At 46.5% G+C, this 19,154-nt stretch overlaps 1 protein-coding gene across 1 annotated transcript in view; it reads right to left on the reverse strand.

Annotated features, from left to right (window-relative positions):
- Nucleotides 1-9,231: 9,231 nt before the first annotated feature.
- Nucleotides 9,232-19,154, reverse strand: part of LOC144167368 (uncharacterized) — a 52,568-nt gene continuing 42,645 nt past the window's right edge. The window contains exons 3-5 of the mRNA XM_077696652.1: nt 16,617-16,849; nt 11,460-11,901; nt 9,232-9,768 (exon numbers count right to left, since the gene is read on the reverse strand). Of these exons, the coding sequence (XP_077552778.1) occupies nt 9,480-9,768; nt 11,460-11,901; nt 16,617-16,849 (964 nt within the window). The 3' untranslated portion in view covers nt 9,232-9,479. The remainder of the gene's footprint in view (nt 9,769-11,459; nt 11,902-16,616; nt 16,850-19,154) is intronic.

The raw sequence follows: 19,154 nt of genomic DNA on the forward strand, positions 1-19,154 counted from the left end.
TACGATGCACAATACACCCACTTCACCAAAACGCATGCGAATGAAGGCTCCGATTAGGAAGTAGACAAAAATTCCACTAGGCATTCCGATCAATGCCCGCATCAAGCAACGTCTTGAGACATGAACGCACAATAGACGGTATTGAAGAAAAGGTTTAGCAGCCGATTTCTTCTCTTGGCAACACTGAAAACCTTCGTGGCCATGCTAATCGTGTCTGCGCATGCGCCCGCATCTGACAGAAAAAAAGCCGGCTCCGGCGTTCGTCGTCTGCTCCACTACCACCCGACGCTGTCGGGGCGTCAAAATCAACAGCTATGAATAATAGCGGTGACATTGTGTAGTGATGCTAAACTTGCCCTGGAGAACTCCGTATCACCACCGCGGTTTGTCTGTGTTGGCAGCGCACTTTCCTGATTGATTGATCTTAGGGTTTAACGCGCCGACGCAACGCAGGCGATGAGGCGCGCCGTAGCGGAGGGCTCCGGGTAAATTTAGACCACCTGGGGATCTTTAACGTGCGCCGAAATCTCGTACACACGGGCGTTTTTGCTTTTCGCCTCCATCAGAAAAGTGGCCGCCGCGGCCGGGAATCGAACCCGCGACCTCGTGCTCAGCAGCGCAACGCCTTAGCCACTGAGCCACCGCGGCGGGTTAGCGCACTTTCCTGAGCAGTGAGCTGGTAGACTGGCGATATCTATCGGCAAGGGAACGAAAGTGAAATCGCTTGCCGACAGGGGAGAAATCAGTGGCCGATACTAAAACACAGCAGCTGGCAATCAGCTGACCAGTGCCGACTATTTCACTCACGTCTTGCGACAGGTAGCCTGTAAGACGCTGCGCGAAAGAGTATAGTTAACGTCTAGTGTAGGCTTTTGAGCCCGATAGGACGCCTTATGCGTGCGCCGCCATGCCCGAGCCCGCACGTCCCCATTAAGGCGGCACACATGCGTACCGACACGCTCGCCACGCCAGTGAATAACCTATCCGCTGGAGGAGATAGTAGCTGTCCACAGGTTCAATCAGCACCACATACTCCAAGTAACAGTCCCAGGACAGCATATACTCCGCTTTCTAGGGTACACACAACAGCAGCTTTTAATACGCATGGAAAGATTCAAGGCACACGCGGCGAGTATACGTGAAGTTGTATCCATATCAAGACGCATGCATTAAAACTCAACAAGGTAACAAGGACCATTCCAGGCAAATATATGCATAAACGAGCAGCTGCGGACCAATTTCACCACCACGTATACACAGACGCAGTAGTAACAGACACAGGAACAAGTATAGCATAAGCTGATCTTAAGAAAAAAACTAGAGTACCAGCAGCGCATCCCCTCTATCGAAACCAGCTAGGGCGAACTCACCAGCATGAAACTGCCACAACCCACGTCAACAGCCATCAACAACAGTATCAAAGGGGCTGTAACAGTATTCTGGATAAATGGACACGAAGGAATTGCAGGTAACAAAAAAGCTATTCCGCTAGCCAGGGAAGCTACAGCCCGGACTCCTCCTAAGCTCGAACCAAACCAAATGCTCACGGTCCAAACAGCACCTCAACTGAATGACTGCTCCACAGGAAGGAGAGAATTCGCACCGTGTTCTGACACACTCCGAAGACACCAAGCCGCTTTCATATTATAAGCTCAAACAGACACCTTCGATGCTCCAGCTAGACTACACAGCATATAAGGAGATCCTCGCATACCACTCCCAACTTGCTTCACATGTAATGTCATACTAGGCCAAGATCACATCCTCTGAAACTGCACAACCATACAGAACACTACAAACACACCCCACACAGGATGGCTGACCGCAACAAGCACCACCAAAGAGCAGAGGCAACTGGCGGCGTACATCAGGTAGCGGCTTGAAGACGTCACCAGAGGTCCTGTTTAATGTGAGTGCTATGCAGGCCACATGCACATATTCTATAAAAGCTTTTCCCTCGTCGTTGAGTGCCCCCCCCCCCAGCCATGACGGTGGAACGCCCGGCGTTTTTACAATAATGGATAATTAGCGAAAGTAAGCAAATTTAATTGTTATACTAGCGTACATGGAGATGGTTGGCTAAAGAGAAATATGAAAAAATGAAAACATTGTCTTCAATCCATGCTGTGAATGTGGTTGGAAAGCAAGGCTTTAAACGACAGCCACATAAATTCCCAATGCGACGTCACTTGAATTCACACACTTGGCTCTACAAAGAGTGAAACCAGAGATTTTTCCAGCCGTTACGTGGAATTCGCGGGGGTGGCGTCCCGAAAGCAGCAGCAGCGTCGTTCATGGCCGGGTTAGAGTGGCGGACGCCGCCACTGTAGCCCGGCCGTGAGTCGGGAGAAAGAAAACGGAGAGGAGCGTCTTTAGAAGAGTGAGACAGCGGAACGCAGCCATCCTGATGTGCTAGAGTGGGGCTACACCACCGCGCGACACAAGCGCAGGCACCGAAACAATTCGGCATGTGAGAGTAGTGATTCCCATTTATCCCGATTCAAACTAGATAGTTTAGTAAGTTTGAGAATTGCGAGAAAGCTGAGGAAATTTTAAATGCAGAGCATTTGTATAACTCACGATGTCACCCGTGCGTCGGCGTCCGCAGCAGCCAGCCTCCCCCTACACTATAAAAAGAAATAACAGTTAGCGGCGCCTGGTTTCGATCCCACGACCATGCGGGCGGAACGCAAGGTACATGGTGCTCTACCCACTGCGCCAGAAAGCCGACACAGAATGAAAGGCTACGAACGCGCCTTATATCCTTGACTCATTAAAACTACGTCAAGAAGCTGCTGATACAACGCATTCACTACCTGTGGGCGGAACGCGAGGTACATGGTGCTCTTCCCACTGCGCCACAAAACCGACACAGAATCAAAGGCTACGAACGCGCCTTATATCCTTGACTCATTCAAACTACGTCGTCAGCGGCGTGCGTTGGCGACTCAGCGACGTGCTAGCGGCGTGATAGCTGCGTGGTGTACACGTGATAGCACCAACCCCCCAAACACTAAACGTTAACGCAATACACCCACCCCCTATGCGACGCATTTACTCGAGTCCCCCTCACGGGGAGATTTTATAATCGCTATTTATTAGAACCACTAATCGCTCCGTCCACCTTTTTTAATGCAGTAAAACCTCGTTAATTGGAACTCGAAGGGGACCATAAAATTGTTCGCATTAAGCGGAGTTCGAATTTGTGGAAGGGCGCATGAATGAATCGACATCGCGCCGCACTGCGCGGGTAGAACGCAAAGAAAACACCTCTGGGCTTGTTATCACGAATTAGGAGCTACTACACGGGTCTGGCACGTGCTTTTCTAGATAATATTCGTAGAGGTGGTGTAACGAGCGAAATTAATGGATGAGTCAGTTATATTCCCAAAACAGGCACTGATATTGCATTCATCTGAGCAGTGAGCCATAATGTCGAAATAATGACACTATCTATGCGCGACAAAAAGTTTATTTGCTAGGCAGGGTCCAGGAAAACAAAATGAAAAGTATTCGGTAATATGCCTTGCCTTGCGTTTCTTCTGTTACGACTCCATGAGCATCGCTTGGAACTTGTCGAAGAGATTGTTTCATCCCCTTTGTGCCCCTCGTGCAGTGTGACTGGTTACATTGATCACTTCATTATGAACTGCTCCAAAACCAACCCTGAGCGGACGAAGTTTTTTCGTGATCTCCAGTTGTTAGGAGTGCCCCATGCTACATCGGAGGACATTATTTTTCCTAGGGACCACTGGATTGGGCAAAGAGAGGTGTCTCATCTCCTACTCGGATTCTTGCAATCCACAGGACTAATTGAGGTGTGGTGACATTGTGTGTCTGTTATTTTAGGACTAAGTGAGGTGTGATGACTTTGAGAGTCTCTGATATTGTATTGGGGACGATTAGGCGGAGCAATTGCCGGTAGCTATGCAAGGCTTAGTTCACCTCATTCAGCAATACTTACTAGTACTACTACTACTACTACTACTACTACTACTACTTCTACTACTACTACTGCTACTGCTACTGGTCAGGCGGAGCAATTGCCGGTGGCTATGCAAGGTTTAGTCCGCCTCATACAGCAATACTTACTACTACTACTACGACTACCGCTACTACTACTACTACTGCTACTGCTACTGCTACTACTACTACTACTACTACTACTACTACTACTACTACTACCACTACTACTACTACTACTACTACTACTACTACTACTACTACTACTACTTACTACTACTACTTGCTACTACTACTACTACTACTACTACTACTACTACTACTACTACTACCACTACTACTACCATTACAGAATCGGCCGTGCAGTGGCGCGGGAAACACGTTCAGTTTATTTGACACTAGAAGGGGCGCAAGTCTCCCAAAATGTTGCGTACAATAAAAACGTGAAAATCTTACCTTCAACCACCTCGCAGAGGCACAACCGCGTTGTTTTTAACGAGCCACTCTCAGCGCTGAGAGCCGACGCGAGGCCTAAATCCAGTGATCGCTCGATCACTGGATTTAGGCCTCGCGTCGGCTCGCTGGTGTATTCCATCGGCTCGAAGGTCGGTGACTCGGAGGTGACGCTGCAGTGTGCGTCGCACGGTAGTCTAGGCTGGTTCCATTCGCAACGAGCTTGGATTGTCCGGAAGCACTTCACATCCGTTTGTGCGGCCGTAAGTTCACATCGACAATAAATTTTCCGGTACGCTGGAGCTCACACGACATACGACACCAACTGGCAGCCATTTTGTAAGGAGGCGCAGAGGAGGAAGGGGTGAAGGAGGAGGAGAAGGAGATGGAGAAGGCGTGGGTGTTTTTAATACGCAGTATAGGGACCGGGCAGCTGGACGGGTGGCGCCACCACTCGGCGCTCCCCTCGTCAGTGGAATGAGCCGGTGCATTGGACTACACAGCCTCCCGTTGTTTTTGTCGTGTTTACTTCGGTGATTTGTATGTTTTGGTGGCGTTGTGAGCAGACATGTGAGATGAAATGAAGTCTAGACAGATGTGTTGGGTTCTTAGATGCAGTAATGACTACGTAAACTTTCCGGACGCGTCTAAAGTTGGGTATCGGCTGCAATGGCATAAGCGCTTTTTGCAGCGATGTGCGCTTGGCTCCACCCGTTCTGAGTACGAGTAAAACTACTATTAGTAGTAATATTTTCTTCTTAAATGCACTTACAGCTACGCAAACTTATTGGGTGCTTGTAAGGCTGGGGAAGGGCTACATTGACACGAGCGCTTTTTGCAGCGCTCTGCGCATGGCTCCGCGCGATCTGAGTAGGAATAAAACTATTAGCAATATTAGAATTCATTTCTACCACTTTAAATTATCTTCACTGGTTTCAATGACTACGGTTTCCACGCCAGCCTTAGCGCTGGGATACCTCGATAGGTGTGCTTTAAATAGAAAGGCACCTGCATACGAGATGGATTACCGCGTAGCCGTAGAAATGTTGCGGTAGTTTACACTGTCTGTAACCGTGAGCTTGTACCTTCGGTTTTGGTGAGCGACACTGTGACAGCATGGGAGCCTGAATGCCGAAGGGGAAATTCCACGTTTGTGGTGGTCATTTTATCAAGAGTCAAAGTTATTCACCAACTCAACAGCCCAAGCTACAAACTATCCCTCCCCCCTTCCCGTTTTACCATTTGCGTAGAATAAAGGCTGGCACCGATAGTTAAAAAATGTGCTTATTCACCAACTCAACAGCCCAAGCTATAAACCATCCCTCCTCCTCTTCCCGTTTTATTCTTTGCGTAGAATAAAGGCTGGCACCGATAGTTAAAAAATGTGGCAGTGTTAACGTCAGTCGGGGTTTTTTTAATGCTTAAGTATTCTTTACAGAGTACCTAAAAATCGTGTAATACCTTGTGAAGACATCAAAAACGCGCGATTAGTTGCCTCAAATATGGGTGCATGAGCCCGAGTCCTCCACCACAGACACATTTCCGACACGCTGGAAATAGTTTAGATTTCGAGAGGGGGCACGGAAGTTCAAAATTAAACAGCAAAATCATCTAGCCCTTCGTCTAATGATTATGATGGTTGAACACAAAGCTTTCTTCGTGCGAAATCGAATGGGAAAGGGTCAAAGTCAAAGACGCTGCGATCAAAAGATCAAACTGCATGCTGGTCAAATTCGACGCTTAACTAGTCAAAGTTTAAATCCAGAAGGCAACCAAGGAAACCCATACGATACAGCTTTGCGATAAACCATCATCGTCGAGACGGAGGTGTGCATGATTTTTCAAGCGTAGGTGGCATCTTCTAAACTGACCGCAGCATTCAGTTGTGAAGCTGAGTACAGGTTTCGGGCACCCTCCTGTCTTGCGTCCTTCAGCGACGCAGGAATTGGTTTTTGTAAAACCCTTTACCAACTAGCCAGCAACCATTGCAATTCTTGTAAAGCAATGCTTCTCCACGACAAGCACTAACGTTCTACTATCATGCGGTATTTAGTCTATCAACGATTCCCGATAGCTGTAGTAAGAGCATTTCTGTGAAATTAAACTCGTTTCAGCCGTAGGTAATGAAGTTACGGAAGCGTCGTCCGTCACAATTTCTGTTTTGAGGTAAATCTCTGAAGACACCCCCCAACTTTGTCTTTCGCTTGTGCACGACGTAGACGCCGTTTCGTCATCAACTGCCAAAGGCCAGCGCCGCAGCATTCCTAGATCGGTTGCGCACACCGTCTTTGTGGAAGCATTTAGCGGCAATATATTCCTCGATTCGCGAAACTGCATGCAGGCATGAAAAAATTGCATGAAGCAACGAACTTTCACTTCCAGCTTGACTTTCAGCTTGGCGCATTGAGCGTCGTCTGCTATTTGTAAATACTGAGTATGGGCGTAAATAACACACAAGGCAAGCCTCGCAAACGTCACATCCACGCTCAAGATTTACCGATCTGAAAAATGCACTTGGGGTTACGTACGCTTTGCAAGCCGCAGCGCAGGAAAACGACAGAAAGCCATGCACAACTACGCTGCGCTGACCGCCACCGGCATTCCACTGACGAGCAGTTCGCCACGGGCGGCGCTGTTCGCTGAAACGACGGTGGTGCCCTACAACGGCCGCCCGGTCCCTATTCACAGCCAGATACTGCGTTTTGTGAAGAGGTACAATCGTGGTAAATGCGCCTATTTACGACGGCTTGTGGCCCCTGGTGCAAACTGACAGTTTTTCCACCATCATAGTACCACACGTGGGAGCAGGCCGCCTGCCGTGAGGAGTTTAAAAGACGTAATCTCCCACGTAAACTCCCATTATGGCTAACTTGTGTTTTGTGTGTAGCTTCCACGGGCGTGCACGGGCGGAGCTGCATGCACCGGCGGCCACGCGCTCGCAGTGTCACGTTCCTATCCGTGAGCACTGTACATTGATCTGGCCTGGCTGCGTTAGCTGCCCGCCGGTCGAACATAAGTGAGGCGGTGGTAGCGAGGAGTGGAGGGGGGAGGGAGAGGGCAGAATCAAAGGCCCCAAAAGGGCGAGGACGTCCCCTTTCGCCACATCCACTGCACAACAATCGCGCGGTCGTCATGACAATTATAGTGCTTCTAAGGCCAACATGGCGGCGGCGTTACTATCGCAATTACTACGAACAAATGTTTCCCCAGGCTCACCAGGGGAACATGCGGCGTTTGTACCGGAATTAGCCCGGATGCTACGTTGAAGGCTAAGAGAGCGCCTTCAGGTCTGGGCGACGCTTCGGGCGATTCGGCTGCGAATCGCTCTTCGTTGCCGCTTTTTCATGCTAGCAGAAACGCTCAACGTGTGGTAGATGCATTTTGACTCGCTCCTACGGCGCCGCCGACAGCTGATGGCAGAGGTCACACTAACAGGCCGACAGGTTTCTTCGGCAGTATGATCCTGCCTTAAATCCAACCGCCGTGATTAGTGAGACGGCACGAGATATTTTTCTGCTGCTGTGTTGACGAGCACCTCTCTATGAGCGTGTGCATTTATTTATACACTTTTTCAGAAGTGGAGAGTGGAAAAAAGCGGGAAAATTGTCTACCATAATATTGCTACAAGACTCCAAGTTCACAAAGCCAAGCAGAAAAGACATCAAAAGGACCGGAAATATTAGTGTTAGATCCTCTTTTGAAGGTATCAGCGACAGCTTCGGATAAGAGGTGATTGGATATTCGTCCTGCATCACTGGCAAAATTTACGGAAAAGAGTCTTATCGCTGTCGTAAATAGAGAAATGGAGGTTTCTTTGCTTTCTACTCTTTGAACGAAGGAAAGAAAAATTGTTAAGCAAGGATGGTCAGAGGTCGCACGGGGAAAAGATCGGGTGGGAAGGAAGAAGGAAGCAATACTGGCTAACATGGAGTCATCACGGCAAAGGTTCATCGTGTGTTTAAAGCCTCTTTGGCTTCTCCTTCAGGACGGCTGGCTGCAGTCCTCGTAACAAAGAGCTCATGCAGGTCGGTGGGTCAACCGATGCCTCATGAGACCGCTACTGTTTCATACAAGGTGTTCAACGGTGGGTTTCAGTACGCACTTGCCACATGCATAGCGGCAATGGGAAGATTTGTGGGGTCGATTGCGTGGAAGTTGATTAACCAATCTTTATCCACTTCGTAGGAGTTGCTGCCCCGTCGGGTTCGGCTACATTTTGCTTTCCCCTGGCACGACCTCAACCGTTTGGGCGTATCCAGACCATGATGGACTGATGAAAACTTTTGCGGCACGGAGAACACCAGGTGGAACGTTATTCGCGTCGATGTGCACTTTCGCTTGCAGATTGTGGCCGAGGCACACCTCGCAGCGGCACCGTTTGTCCCTGTAGCCGGGGTGGACTTTTTGGAAAGAGAGCCGCGGACCGCTGTTTGTCGTGAGGATAATGGGAAGGAGGGCTACCAGTAACTCTTTGCATTAGGAGTTGCGGGCTTGTTTGCTTTTTTGTACTCAAGTAGTTTTTGTGACCTCAGGGCAAAGTCACAGAAGGTTAGTGAGCAATATGCTAAGGACCAAGATTGGTTTCGAGGTACTCGCTGGTACATTTGTCTCTGAAACTAGACATCCAATACGTTCTGCGATAAGAGATGGAAATTGCGCGCGCAGGATCCACGTCTTGTGAAATTAACATATTAGAATGACTGACGGTACGCATGCTAATGAGTATCACTAGCTTACAAACACATTAGCTAATTCGTGATACTTGGTAGAACATTACCCGAAAGACGCTGGTGTTAGACACAAACGCACTTCTGATGTCTTTGTAGATGTATTTTATTGAGAAAAGGCTTTATTGGCATCTTTGGTTTTGGCAGCTTCTAAACAACGCACTGTCGTACAAGCAGCAAACGAAATATTAGCGAAGAATATCATTATAAGAGCTCAAAAGCATCAGTAACTCACTAGCCTCTGACCTAGGCTGAGCGTCTGCAACATTACTATGAATGGTAAGCTAGCTCTAAAGATATTTCTGAAGCAACTGTCAAAATGGCTAAGGTTAAATTTTAACCCTCATTTTTGTATCTACGGAAAGCATCCATGATAGACGTGTCCCAGGGCATGTAGGATGCAGGATCCTTGATAAATTCTTCCACTTTGAGAACCACCGCTTCGATGTACCTTCTCGACGCATCTTCGAGGGTGTTAGTTTCATCTTCGGTGAGAGTCTTGTGCGGAGGCCCGATGAAATAAGCTACGATCGGTCCAACGAAAGGTGTCAGTATATACGTGTCAGTATCCACAGGCATAGTAAAGTTGAGTTGGTAGTCGACGACCTGCAGCGTTTTGTTAACCCTGAAAACAAAGAGCGAAGTTCATGTTATTAGTTAGTCATGGTTTGAGGCGGACGGACGTTAAAGGGAAACGAAAAAGGCGAAAACTCGCAATGGCACCAATGGATACTCTGTGTCTTGATGGCAAGACTCATCGCTGCATTTTTGCGTCGTATGCTAGCTTACAAGAATGAGGAGTCTCATATTTGTGCAATTTGTGTAGAATTCAAACAATTTTTAGATTCTAGACGAAGAGCAGTAGTGCCCTACAACTTACAGCCGCAACTAGAGACCTTGTTTTTTTCTGAATAAAATACTTAGCGAATTAGAGCGTGTGAATCTTTGCATGCGTAGTTTTGGCGTAAATGTTGAAATGTTATGTAATCGCCATGAACGTTATTAGCAATACAAAGACGGGCTAAGTAGGCCAGGAAAGTGCTTGTGGATTCGGAAAAAAAACCTTTTGGCTTCGTATAGGTTTAGTGTCGTATGCACCTTTTAACTTAGGTTTTCATGCTTTCCAATCCAATGCTGATTATCGGAGAATAGGGCGAGTTTTAGCGATGCTGTCTACAGCCATAATTACAGAGGGAGTGTGATGCCTTTGTATTGTAATAGATCTTGTCCTATTAAGTGTTTGTTCCTCTGGCTTGATTTGGCCAAACAAAGCGCCTAACAAAACTAGGCATCGCGGCTGGATTATGGGAGGTAAACGGTGAGTTGATAAGCCACAGTGAAAATGGAAGTCTCGTGTTCATTTTTTTTGTATTGTCAAAAGTCCGACTCAAAACTTCGGAAAAACGCTACAAACAAAACTACAGCAGCACTAGCTGGAAGTGTATTCTATGTAAGCTTCGTAACGTCTTTCTCGAGTTCCTTTAGCCGCATCTAAACGCCTCCGAGGTGATATCAGTGCAAAGTGCGTTGCAGAAAAGGGGAAAAGACTAATTAGTTGGTGGTGGAGACTTCATTTCAAACCGGCGCTGGATAGTGAGTACAAATTTCAGAGCTTAACGACTCCCACGCTGAGCGAATGCCAATACTTTTGCTCGTACGAGATGAGCTTTTGTTTACGGTGTTATTTAGAGAAGAAACAGTAAAGTTCCTTAAGAATGATATTTGGAGTTTAAAGAAAAATGTACGCTTACATTACCTGTAGCCCTAAAACTATGGGGTGAATTTTTGCCATTTCCTAAAATTTGCACACTTGACGTGGATGCAATGACCCGTGGTAAACGCAAGCCCTGTGTGGACGTTACACGCTGATGATGATATTTGTTTGTTTTCTGGCGCAAGGGCAACGAAGGCCCAAGAGCGCCAACACAATGGGACGTTACATGCAAAACGGGGGATAATACAGTGGTAATTTCTTGTTGCCGGATTTTAGCTGTCACCCCAGCCATTATAATTTGAATCATTCCGAGCTTGAGGCTATCCTTTTGCAGATGCCTGCATTTCACAATGCCTGGAGATATACGAAGCAAGGTAATACATGATTGTTTGCTGAATGGTTTTGTATTGTGAGTCACATCCCGACACGGGTAGGTAATTTGGGAGAAATGTTTTCGATAGTTTTTGTCGTTACGTAAACACCGGCTTTGTTAAGGCTAAATTAAGAGGAGAACTTCCGGTATAATACCGATGGAGCTATCAATTTTACGCGATGCATCTTTTAACTAAACCTTCACACATCCACGCGTACTTCATACTTACTCACGTACTTCCAGGACAGCGTTAACTTCGTAAATGTGCACGTCGAGCCTCCCTGTAACGACAGACGACTTCGCGTAGATTCGGACCTTGATGTTTTGAAAGAACAGAGCAACGCGAGCGACCAGACCACACTCCTCAGCGCTGACGAAGATGTCGCCGCCCCTTCTGATGTTGATGAGTCCGTCGACGGTCACGTTGAGTATCTGGAACGTTCTGCCGTTCCAAGTGATGTCAGAAACATCGGTTAACGTCAGTGGGTCGAGGCCATTGTGCAGGACCATGCGCTTTATGCAGAAGTCGAAGATGCCCCAAGCGCTGGTATCGTTCCACGTAATAGGATTGTATATATCTGGGCCGATATCCTCGTTGCGGTATCGGTTGGCGAATATATTGACGAAAATGTCCCCTGTATACTCCGTTTCAGGCCGTGGCTGCTTCACATCTGAAATGACGGCAGAAAGAAGGGTAGGCGATACCAAGATGCTTTTTACGTGTTTAAAAAAGCTTCTTTTTAAACTGGAAGCTGTATAGTAGAAACAAAGTGTGGTTGTAAAAAGAAAAGAAATAAGGATGCAAGGTTTTCTAACAATGCGGTTGGGGCATCGCCTCAGGCGCATATAAGTGCGGATAAAAAGTCACAATAGATTTGTTATTCAAGAACGCCTCAAAAGACTGCCAAATTCTTCTGTTTTTTTGTAAGGTTCTGCGTGGTACGCGCAAGACTTTCACACGCTACGTTTTTTCTCCAACTAATTAATAGGACCCACAAGTTTCGGGTAACTCCTCCGGGTTATCAACAACACAAATTACACCCTAAGTGCGTTGAACGTATTTTGAATAGGAACTATCGTCACGCTCTTTTAACATAAAACAAAAATTCCCTCGCACTTCCCCGAGGGGGAGAGTGTGTAAGTGCGAATGCACGGTTGTTGATTGCGCGATTACGGTGGATATCGTGATCTTGGAGTGGAGAGGAGGCGCCCAACACCCGCAGTCACTGAGCGGAGAGAGGAGGAGGAGAGTAGCGCCCGCCGTTACGGCGAGGGCTACACGAGCGCCCTCACGCGTCGGAATGCGGAGCGCCCGCTACGCGAGCGAGAGCTCTCCCGCCTGAAGTGGAGAGGAGGCGCCCAACACCCGCAGTCACTGAGCGGAGAGAGGAGGAGGAGAGTAGCGCGCGCCCATCTCCCCCCGTTGCTAGGGAAGACGAGGAGGAAGACGAGGAGCGCGCGCACCCGCAGCTGTTGCTATGCGGACGACGGCGGCGGACGATTCAGGCTCGCTTAAGAAGTGCATTCGGACTTAAAATAACTTGCCAGCTACCCACAAATCATCATGACGAAGGCTGACTGTCGCTTCATTTAGAATATTGGAGGATTGGAATAAGTAGACGGCCTCAACATCCGTTGGGTTAAAGATATGTGTATAAAAGGTACGGGTTTTACCGCTGTCAAGATGAGCACATCTTGCCCGTCCTATGGTCACATTTATACGCGACTAAAAAAATCGCGTATTTCAGTTTTTGGAAACTAGTACCAAGGGAGCTCTTGTTAAGGCTGCAAGTACATCGAACATGAGGTCACATTCGGGTATTGTAACTTGGCTCCCTATATCCACCCTTCATAAAAATCTGGAAACCTGCAAAGGGGCTATCTAACATATCTGAACTATGTAAATTTAAGGAACCAAAGGAAGTGACGAATTGCGTTGGGCGAGTGAAAAAGGCCATTTGAGGATACTTAAGGCATCAAGAGGCCGCAATGTAATAGGGGTGTACTTAGTACAACAGGATGGGACTGTACTTAGTAAAAACAGATAAATCACTCATAAACACGAATAATTTATGCGCCGCCCTTTGGAAAGACAAGTTACTTGAAAAGGAGCTCTCTTGGCTCAGGGTGCTGTACTGGTGACTGCGTTGCTCTACGCTCTTAAGAAAATGTACTTTCTCTTGCAGCTTTCAAAGCTTTGTTTTGGCGGTTGCGTGTTAGGGTGGCTGCTGAGATTGAAAGCATCGAACTTATTTACCCTAGTTCTTTGGAGTGAGAATCCACATGGGTGATTCTGGTACGCCGCTATATACTTGCGACAGCAATGGATAGTATGCCTCAGCTCACTCGTAGCAGGTTACAGCAGCGTGGGCTAGCAAACGCCTCATGTAAAAATCGAACTGCACACGGGATTGGACTTAAGAGGAATATACAATTGAACGTCGTTATAACAAACACTAATATAGCGAATTACCGGCTCTAGCGAACTAAATACAAACTTTGTTTGGTGACACTTTATTTTGGCGGCACTTATTCTTTTAAAATGAAAGTTAACTGTGAGAGCCGCGCCCACTATCGGATATAACTAAGGCATACTTGACCAGTAGGCTGAGAAGCTACTTGGAAAAGTTCCCGTCGTCCAAAACTGGTGAAGCAGAACAAACCCTTTGGTTCATAGACTGTGGAAAACTTCATCCTGCTCAGTTATGTGAATAGCCACCAGACAAAGATCACATCCTTCCTCGAAAAAAAAAAAAAATGGGAACGCAGGCCTGATGTGTCAAATGAACTTCGTTCGGTTGTAATTTCCCCTTCCAACACGTACTGGGTCATTGAGCTTGAAATGTCACTAGGAGAAGTATAATGGTTACCTTGTTCATAGTAGGTTCGAAGATTAAAATAATGCGTTTTTGTATCAAGGAATTTTGCGGGAGCCGGATTAACAATTGCTTTGAGCCGACTTTTAGCACTACTGTTACAATGAATATCGGATATAGCGAACTAAAATTACGGTCCCGATACTACTTCGGTATAACGAGGTTCGTTGTCCGAAGGGTACCAAAGGTCCCACGTGACCTCAGTGGCAAGAGCTGCGGAGTTGAAGAGAGAGGGGGGTGCTCTAGCGCCTTCGCTATACTACCCCGTCCACTGATTTTCTCGGTGCGCGAGCATTCGCGATAGTACAGGTCGAGCGCTCCACGGGAAAGCGCGCAATGCTGTGGTACTCTCCCGCGATTTCTCGCTCAGCACGCCAGCGGGGTATATGAGATTAATGATTATCAAAGTAACGAACCATTTATTGCAATGGTTTATAGCAATTGATAACAATAAATACCTTGTTGGGATTAGATTCGATTAATATCAAATGAAATTAACTTAGATCATATTACAACAGAATAGAATGAAATTAGATGGTGTAAGAAATAATAATGATTGAGGGGAATTCGGGTGACATTTCTTATAACGTGCGTTTAAAATGAATTAAAGTCGATTAAGGTGGATCACAAATGATTTAGGCGGATTGGGATGAATTGGGAACCTGAAAATAACGTTAATGATGTGGCGACAGATAGACCTATATTTGGTTTTGGTTTCTAAAAGCGGAGGGAGGGGGGGGGGGTTCAAGGTACGTGAAAAGACATAAGCGTTTAGAGAAATTTTCATTGCATGAGCAAAAGATTTGACATGTATGCAATATTTTCGAAACACTCTGTCAACAAAGCGAGCAATAGAAGAGAACAGAACGGCAGTGGCGGAACAAATCTCGTCGAGAAAAGTGTCTTCGAAAGTCGAGTGAGCTGCTTCTTCAGCGCTGGAGACTTGCCATAGATAAGAGAATTCGAACCGCGGCTCGCAGGTTGCTGTTACCACGAGCAATCTTATAGCTCCCGCCACCGCTTATAACAGATGTGTGTAAGCGAGCCCGCAGCCAATGTCTAAGGGCAAAACATGAATAGGAATGACAGGAAACAGATGGCGGTGCCAATCGGAAACAAAAGGAGGAACAAGCACCCAATGCAGAAGGATGCCTAATGTGACAGGCATCCTTCGGGCAGAACTTCTTGGGTTTATCAAAATTGAGGACAGAGCCACTGGTTAAGTTGCCTGTAATGGTGGGAACCGAGTCAGGGAAAGTCGGTTTATGCCGATGCATGGCGTTGACATTTGGGGGAGACGTTGGCATTTACGCCACAATCTCTAAGGTGAGGAGGGAAGGACAGGTTAATGCAAGTTACAGATTTGGCCCGCAAGCGAAAAAAAATTGCTTCAGGGGAGGACGCAAGGAATTTATTTTATGCTCCGCTTTGCCAAAAAAGCGTTGCAGCAGGAGGGTTATAGACTGGAATAAAACAATTCGTCATTCACACAGCAGACTTCCATCACTTGAAGTAAATCGGCTGTAGCAGAAAGAAGGGGGCGAAAAGTGTCATAGCATCCGTATAGCAGTCATGATAGCAGAAAGTTTCGAAAAAATTCTAGACCGAGGATGATGTCTTGAGGGCAATGACAAAGGACACTGAACAAGACGGGAACGTGGTGATCGGCAAAGGGTAGCGTGCAACGTTACGCTTGTCAAGAATCGTAGACATGCCCACACATGCCGGTCCATGTTTAATTATAACGTTGTGGTGCTTACAACATAGACAAGGAGTGGTGGCTGAGATATTCGCTCCCGCATCAAGTAGGCCTGCACAAATACATCTTCATTTCATTCCTCTCAAATGTGGTCACTTTTATGTTGGCCAAACGGGCCGCTGCTTAAATGTTAGTTTGCGGGAGCATGACAGTTGACTTAAGGAAGTGCCTTCAGGCCATCTTTCCACCCATTGCAGTGATTGTGGTTGCACGCCTTTCCTACATGATACAACAGTAGTTCCGGCACGGTGACCAAAAGGCGGGGAAGTAGTGGAAGCAGATAAATTTTGAAGAATGTCTGACTCGTGTGTTAGCGCTCCGTCTTTGTCGCTTTCAGATGCAGATTTTGCATATCTTGATGAGAGCGGTACATGACAACGTGCGCCTGCGCAGTTGCTTTTGATGTGTTCATGTGTCAAGATTTTCTTTGTTTTATACCTTCAATGGTTTTATATTTGTGTCTTTTCAACAAAAAATTAGTTTTGGTTCAGGTCTAGTCCAGTGTTATCCTCCCCTTTGCCCTGTTGTTTGTGCGCTGCGAAGATTAATCTGCACCAACCAGCCCGGTTTTCTACGCAACTACCCGCGGCCAACAAAGCCGTTCTTACTAAGGGAGGATGAACGATGCAATAAATTGTTCACAGGTTTTCTGATCACAACATATACAGCTTTCCTGGTCATCGGCTTCACAGGGGGATTGGCCACGACTTTTTTTCAGGCACGAAAGAAAAAAGCAGTGTAAAACACATACCTCCTAAATTGGTTCCATTCCTGGCGTAGAGCTCCACCATGCCTAAGAACTGGTGCCCGAGTTTGTGAATCACTGTGCCCACCTCTTCGGTGACCTTGTTCTCGATGTCGTCAAGTTTAAATTGCTTGCCGAGATCGAACACAATGCTGGATTCACCCTCGTTGATGACGATGACTGCAGCCTGTTTGGTTTCCGATGCGAAAGCTTCGAGCGTCAGGTGTGTGGGCACCGGCCTACGTTGGAAGTGTCATGGCACAAACAAATAGATGCAGATTTCATAACATTGAAAATGGGCTACTAGCCAAACTGTAATAGAAACAGGACAGGATACACGAACAAGAAGGTCGACTAACTACATAAAAGAACAATTAATTAGTTCTCAGAATCTGCAAACTGCACGACTAGTTTAATTCTCCAAATTATTATTACAGCATAACTTACATGAAAGCGAGTGTCACTGCGTTTATGTTCTCATAATAAATATTGATTAAAAAGCTAAAAAAGTTTGAAGGCAAAAAGATTTTTAATCACTTCTTTAGTATCGTACTTGCAGTTGCAACAGAACTAAGCAAATTTGCGAAGTTTTAAACAAAACTGGCCGCTGCCTGACTGGTACGGACGATTGCGTACTCTGCAGCCCTAGTAACGCTTGGTGCTTTAGACATGACCGACGTAGTCGAGCAAGATAAAGATCAGAGTGTAGTAAGATCAGTCATAGATCGTGTTCTGTCACCGGCAACAGCGTACAGAGTGGTGAAGGCGACAGGATATTTTCTTCATAAGGCGGCAGGAGAAGCCAGTTCATAAATTAGTCGCCAATAAGAGTAACCAGCGATACGGCACCAGACTGTGATCAGGCGCGTCGTAGCTAGATCTCGTACACGAGCAGGTGAATCATTTAGCCACGCAGCGACATGCACGCGAGGAGGCACGTGGCTGTTTGGCGATTCCGTACGGGTCTCCTGATGAATCCCGCCCGTATTATTTGACATGAGGCCACATAAAACCGGCTGCGCACCAGAGGATGTGCCATCAAGGAGTAACACTAGCTGCAAGCTCTAGAAAACCTACTCTAAGCAATGCATGGCGAAGACCAAGACGGCAGGACTTTCACCGGTCTTTTACCTGCCTTGGCCGTGCGAAGAGATCTGCGCTAGCGGAGTACGTGTTCGAATGTAAATTTCAATTAAAAAAAGCATGAAATCGACGGAGAGGGTTCAAATGAGGCCATTTGGCGCAGTGTGTTTGGAAACCTAGCTTGCGAGCGCTTATTAGATGTGAGTGCTAGAAATTTCATCGATAAGTGCAGCGGCATTTCCATAATTTGTACCAGACAAACTAAGTGGAGGCTGCGAGTTTAAATAGCTGGTGAGGAGGTGAATTTCGTTTTAAAACGAACACGGATAGGGCAATGAATTCTACCTTCGTTTGAACTCTAGGTATATGCAGTAATTTAAAATTCAAGTTCATTGTGTTTGTCACCCACATTTTGCGACATCGTTATTTCATTACTATGCCCTACTCGTTTTGATGTCCCTAAACACCCCTACAGGCTCTAAAGGGTGGCTGCATAGAAAGCGCTAATTATGAAATTTCAAGTACGAGAAATTGTTTTATCACAGTTCCTTTCATAGAGAAAGCAGAAAACCTGGCCATCCCCTTTCCCATGCTTTTTGTAATACACATTAAGATGAAGAGTGTTTTCTTGATACTCTTTTGCAGCTGAACAATCTCGTTGTCTATGCTTGTTTAGGTTAACCGATGCCTAGACACTTCATTGCTACAGGACATAGCTGTAGAAGAAATGATTCAAGCGCACATTTCGCCTTTACCCTGCGTTTCTGAAGTGTGCGCTTTTGTTAGCGTTAACTACTACGAAATTTCGGATGGTTAAAAATGTGTTTGGGGTCCACTTTGACACGTTCGCTAATTGTTAAATGCAGTCGTCAGTAGCGCGATTGCTCCCGAGCTGTACTGCGGACCAAGACGGCATGAGGTCTGTAGTGAGAGCATGGCGGCACTCTAATTAGTCACTGAAAATAATGTATGCGAAATCTGTTACCAAGCTGTCGTTTGAGCCCAGTGCAATCACCACTCACTGTCGAACAGTATTTTTTTGTATGATTGTCTCGTTTAAAATGTGGAAACCTTTTGGAGGCACAAATCAGGCATTTTGCTCGTAGCGTAGTAAAAACCTCATATATGGGAGCTTTATGGATGTCGTGTATCTTCGTAGTCTAAAATGTGCCGGTAGCCTAACATGAATTTGTATTCGCTGCTCTCTGCCGCACACACCATCTAGAAAATACATACAAACGTTCATAATCGCTCTTGTGAAAATGAAAACGCGTGAGGACAACGTGCCATTCTCAATGCCTATAGTATGAGAAATGTCACTGCTGAGGAAACAAGGCTAGCCCATGTTATTACTAAATGCACGAATTCTAGCGCTACACGCACTTCCAAAGGTACAGAATAATGAATAGAGGGGCGCTTTTGGTTGACTAATTTTTTTTATTATACCTATCTTCAGTGTCC

The sequence above is a fragment of the Haemaphysalis longicornis genome, unplaced genomic scaffold (assembly GCF_048455015.1).
Source record: "Haemaphysalis longicornis isolate Haplotype H1 unplaced genomic scaffold, Haemaphysalis longicornis Haplotype H1 scaffold_2, whole genome shotgun sequence".
Classification (NCBI taxonomy): Eukaryota; Metazoa; Arthropoda; class Arachnida; order Ixodida; family Ixodidae; genus Haemaphysalis; species Haemaphysalis longicornis.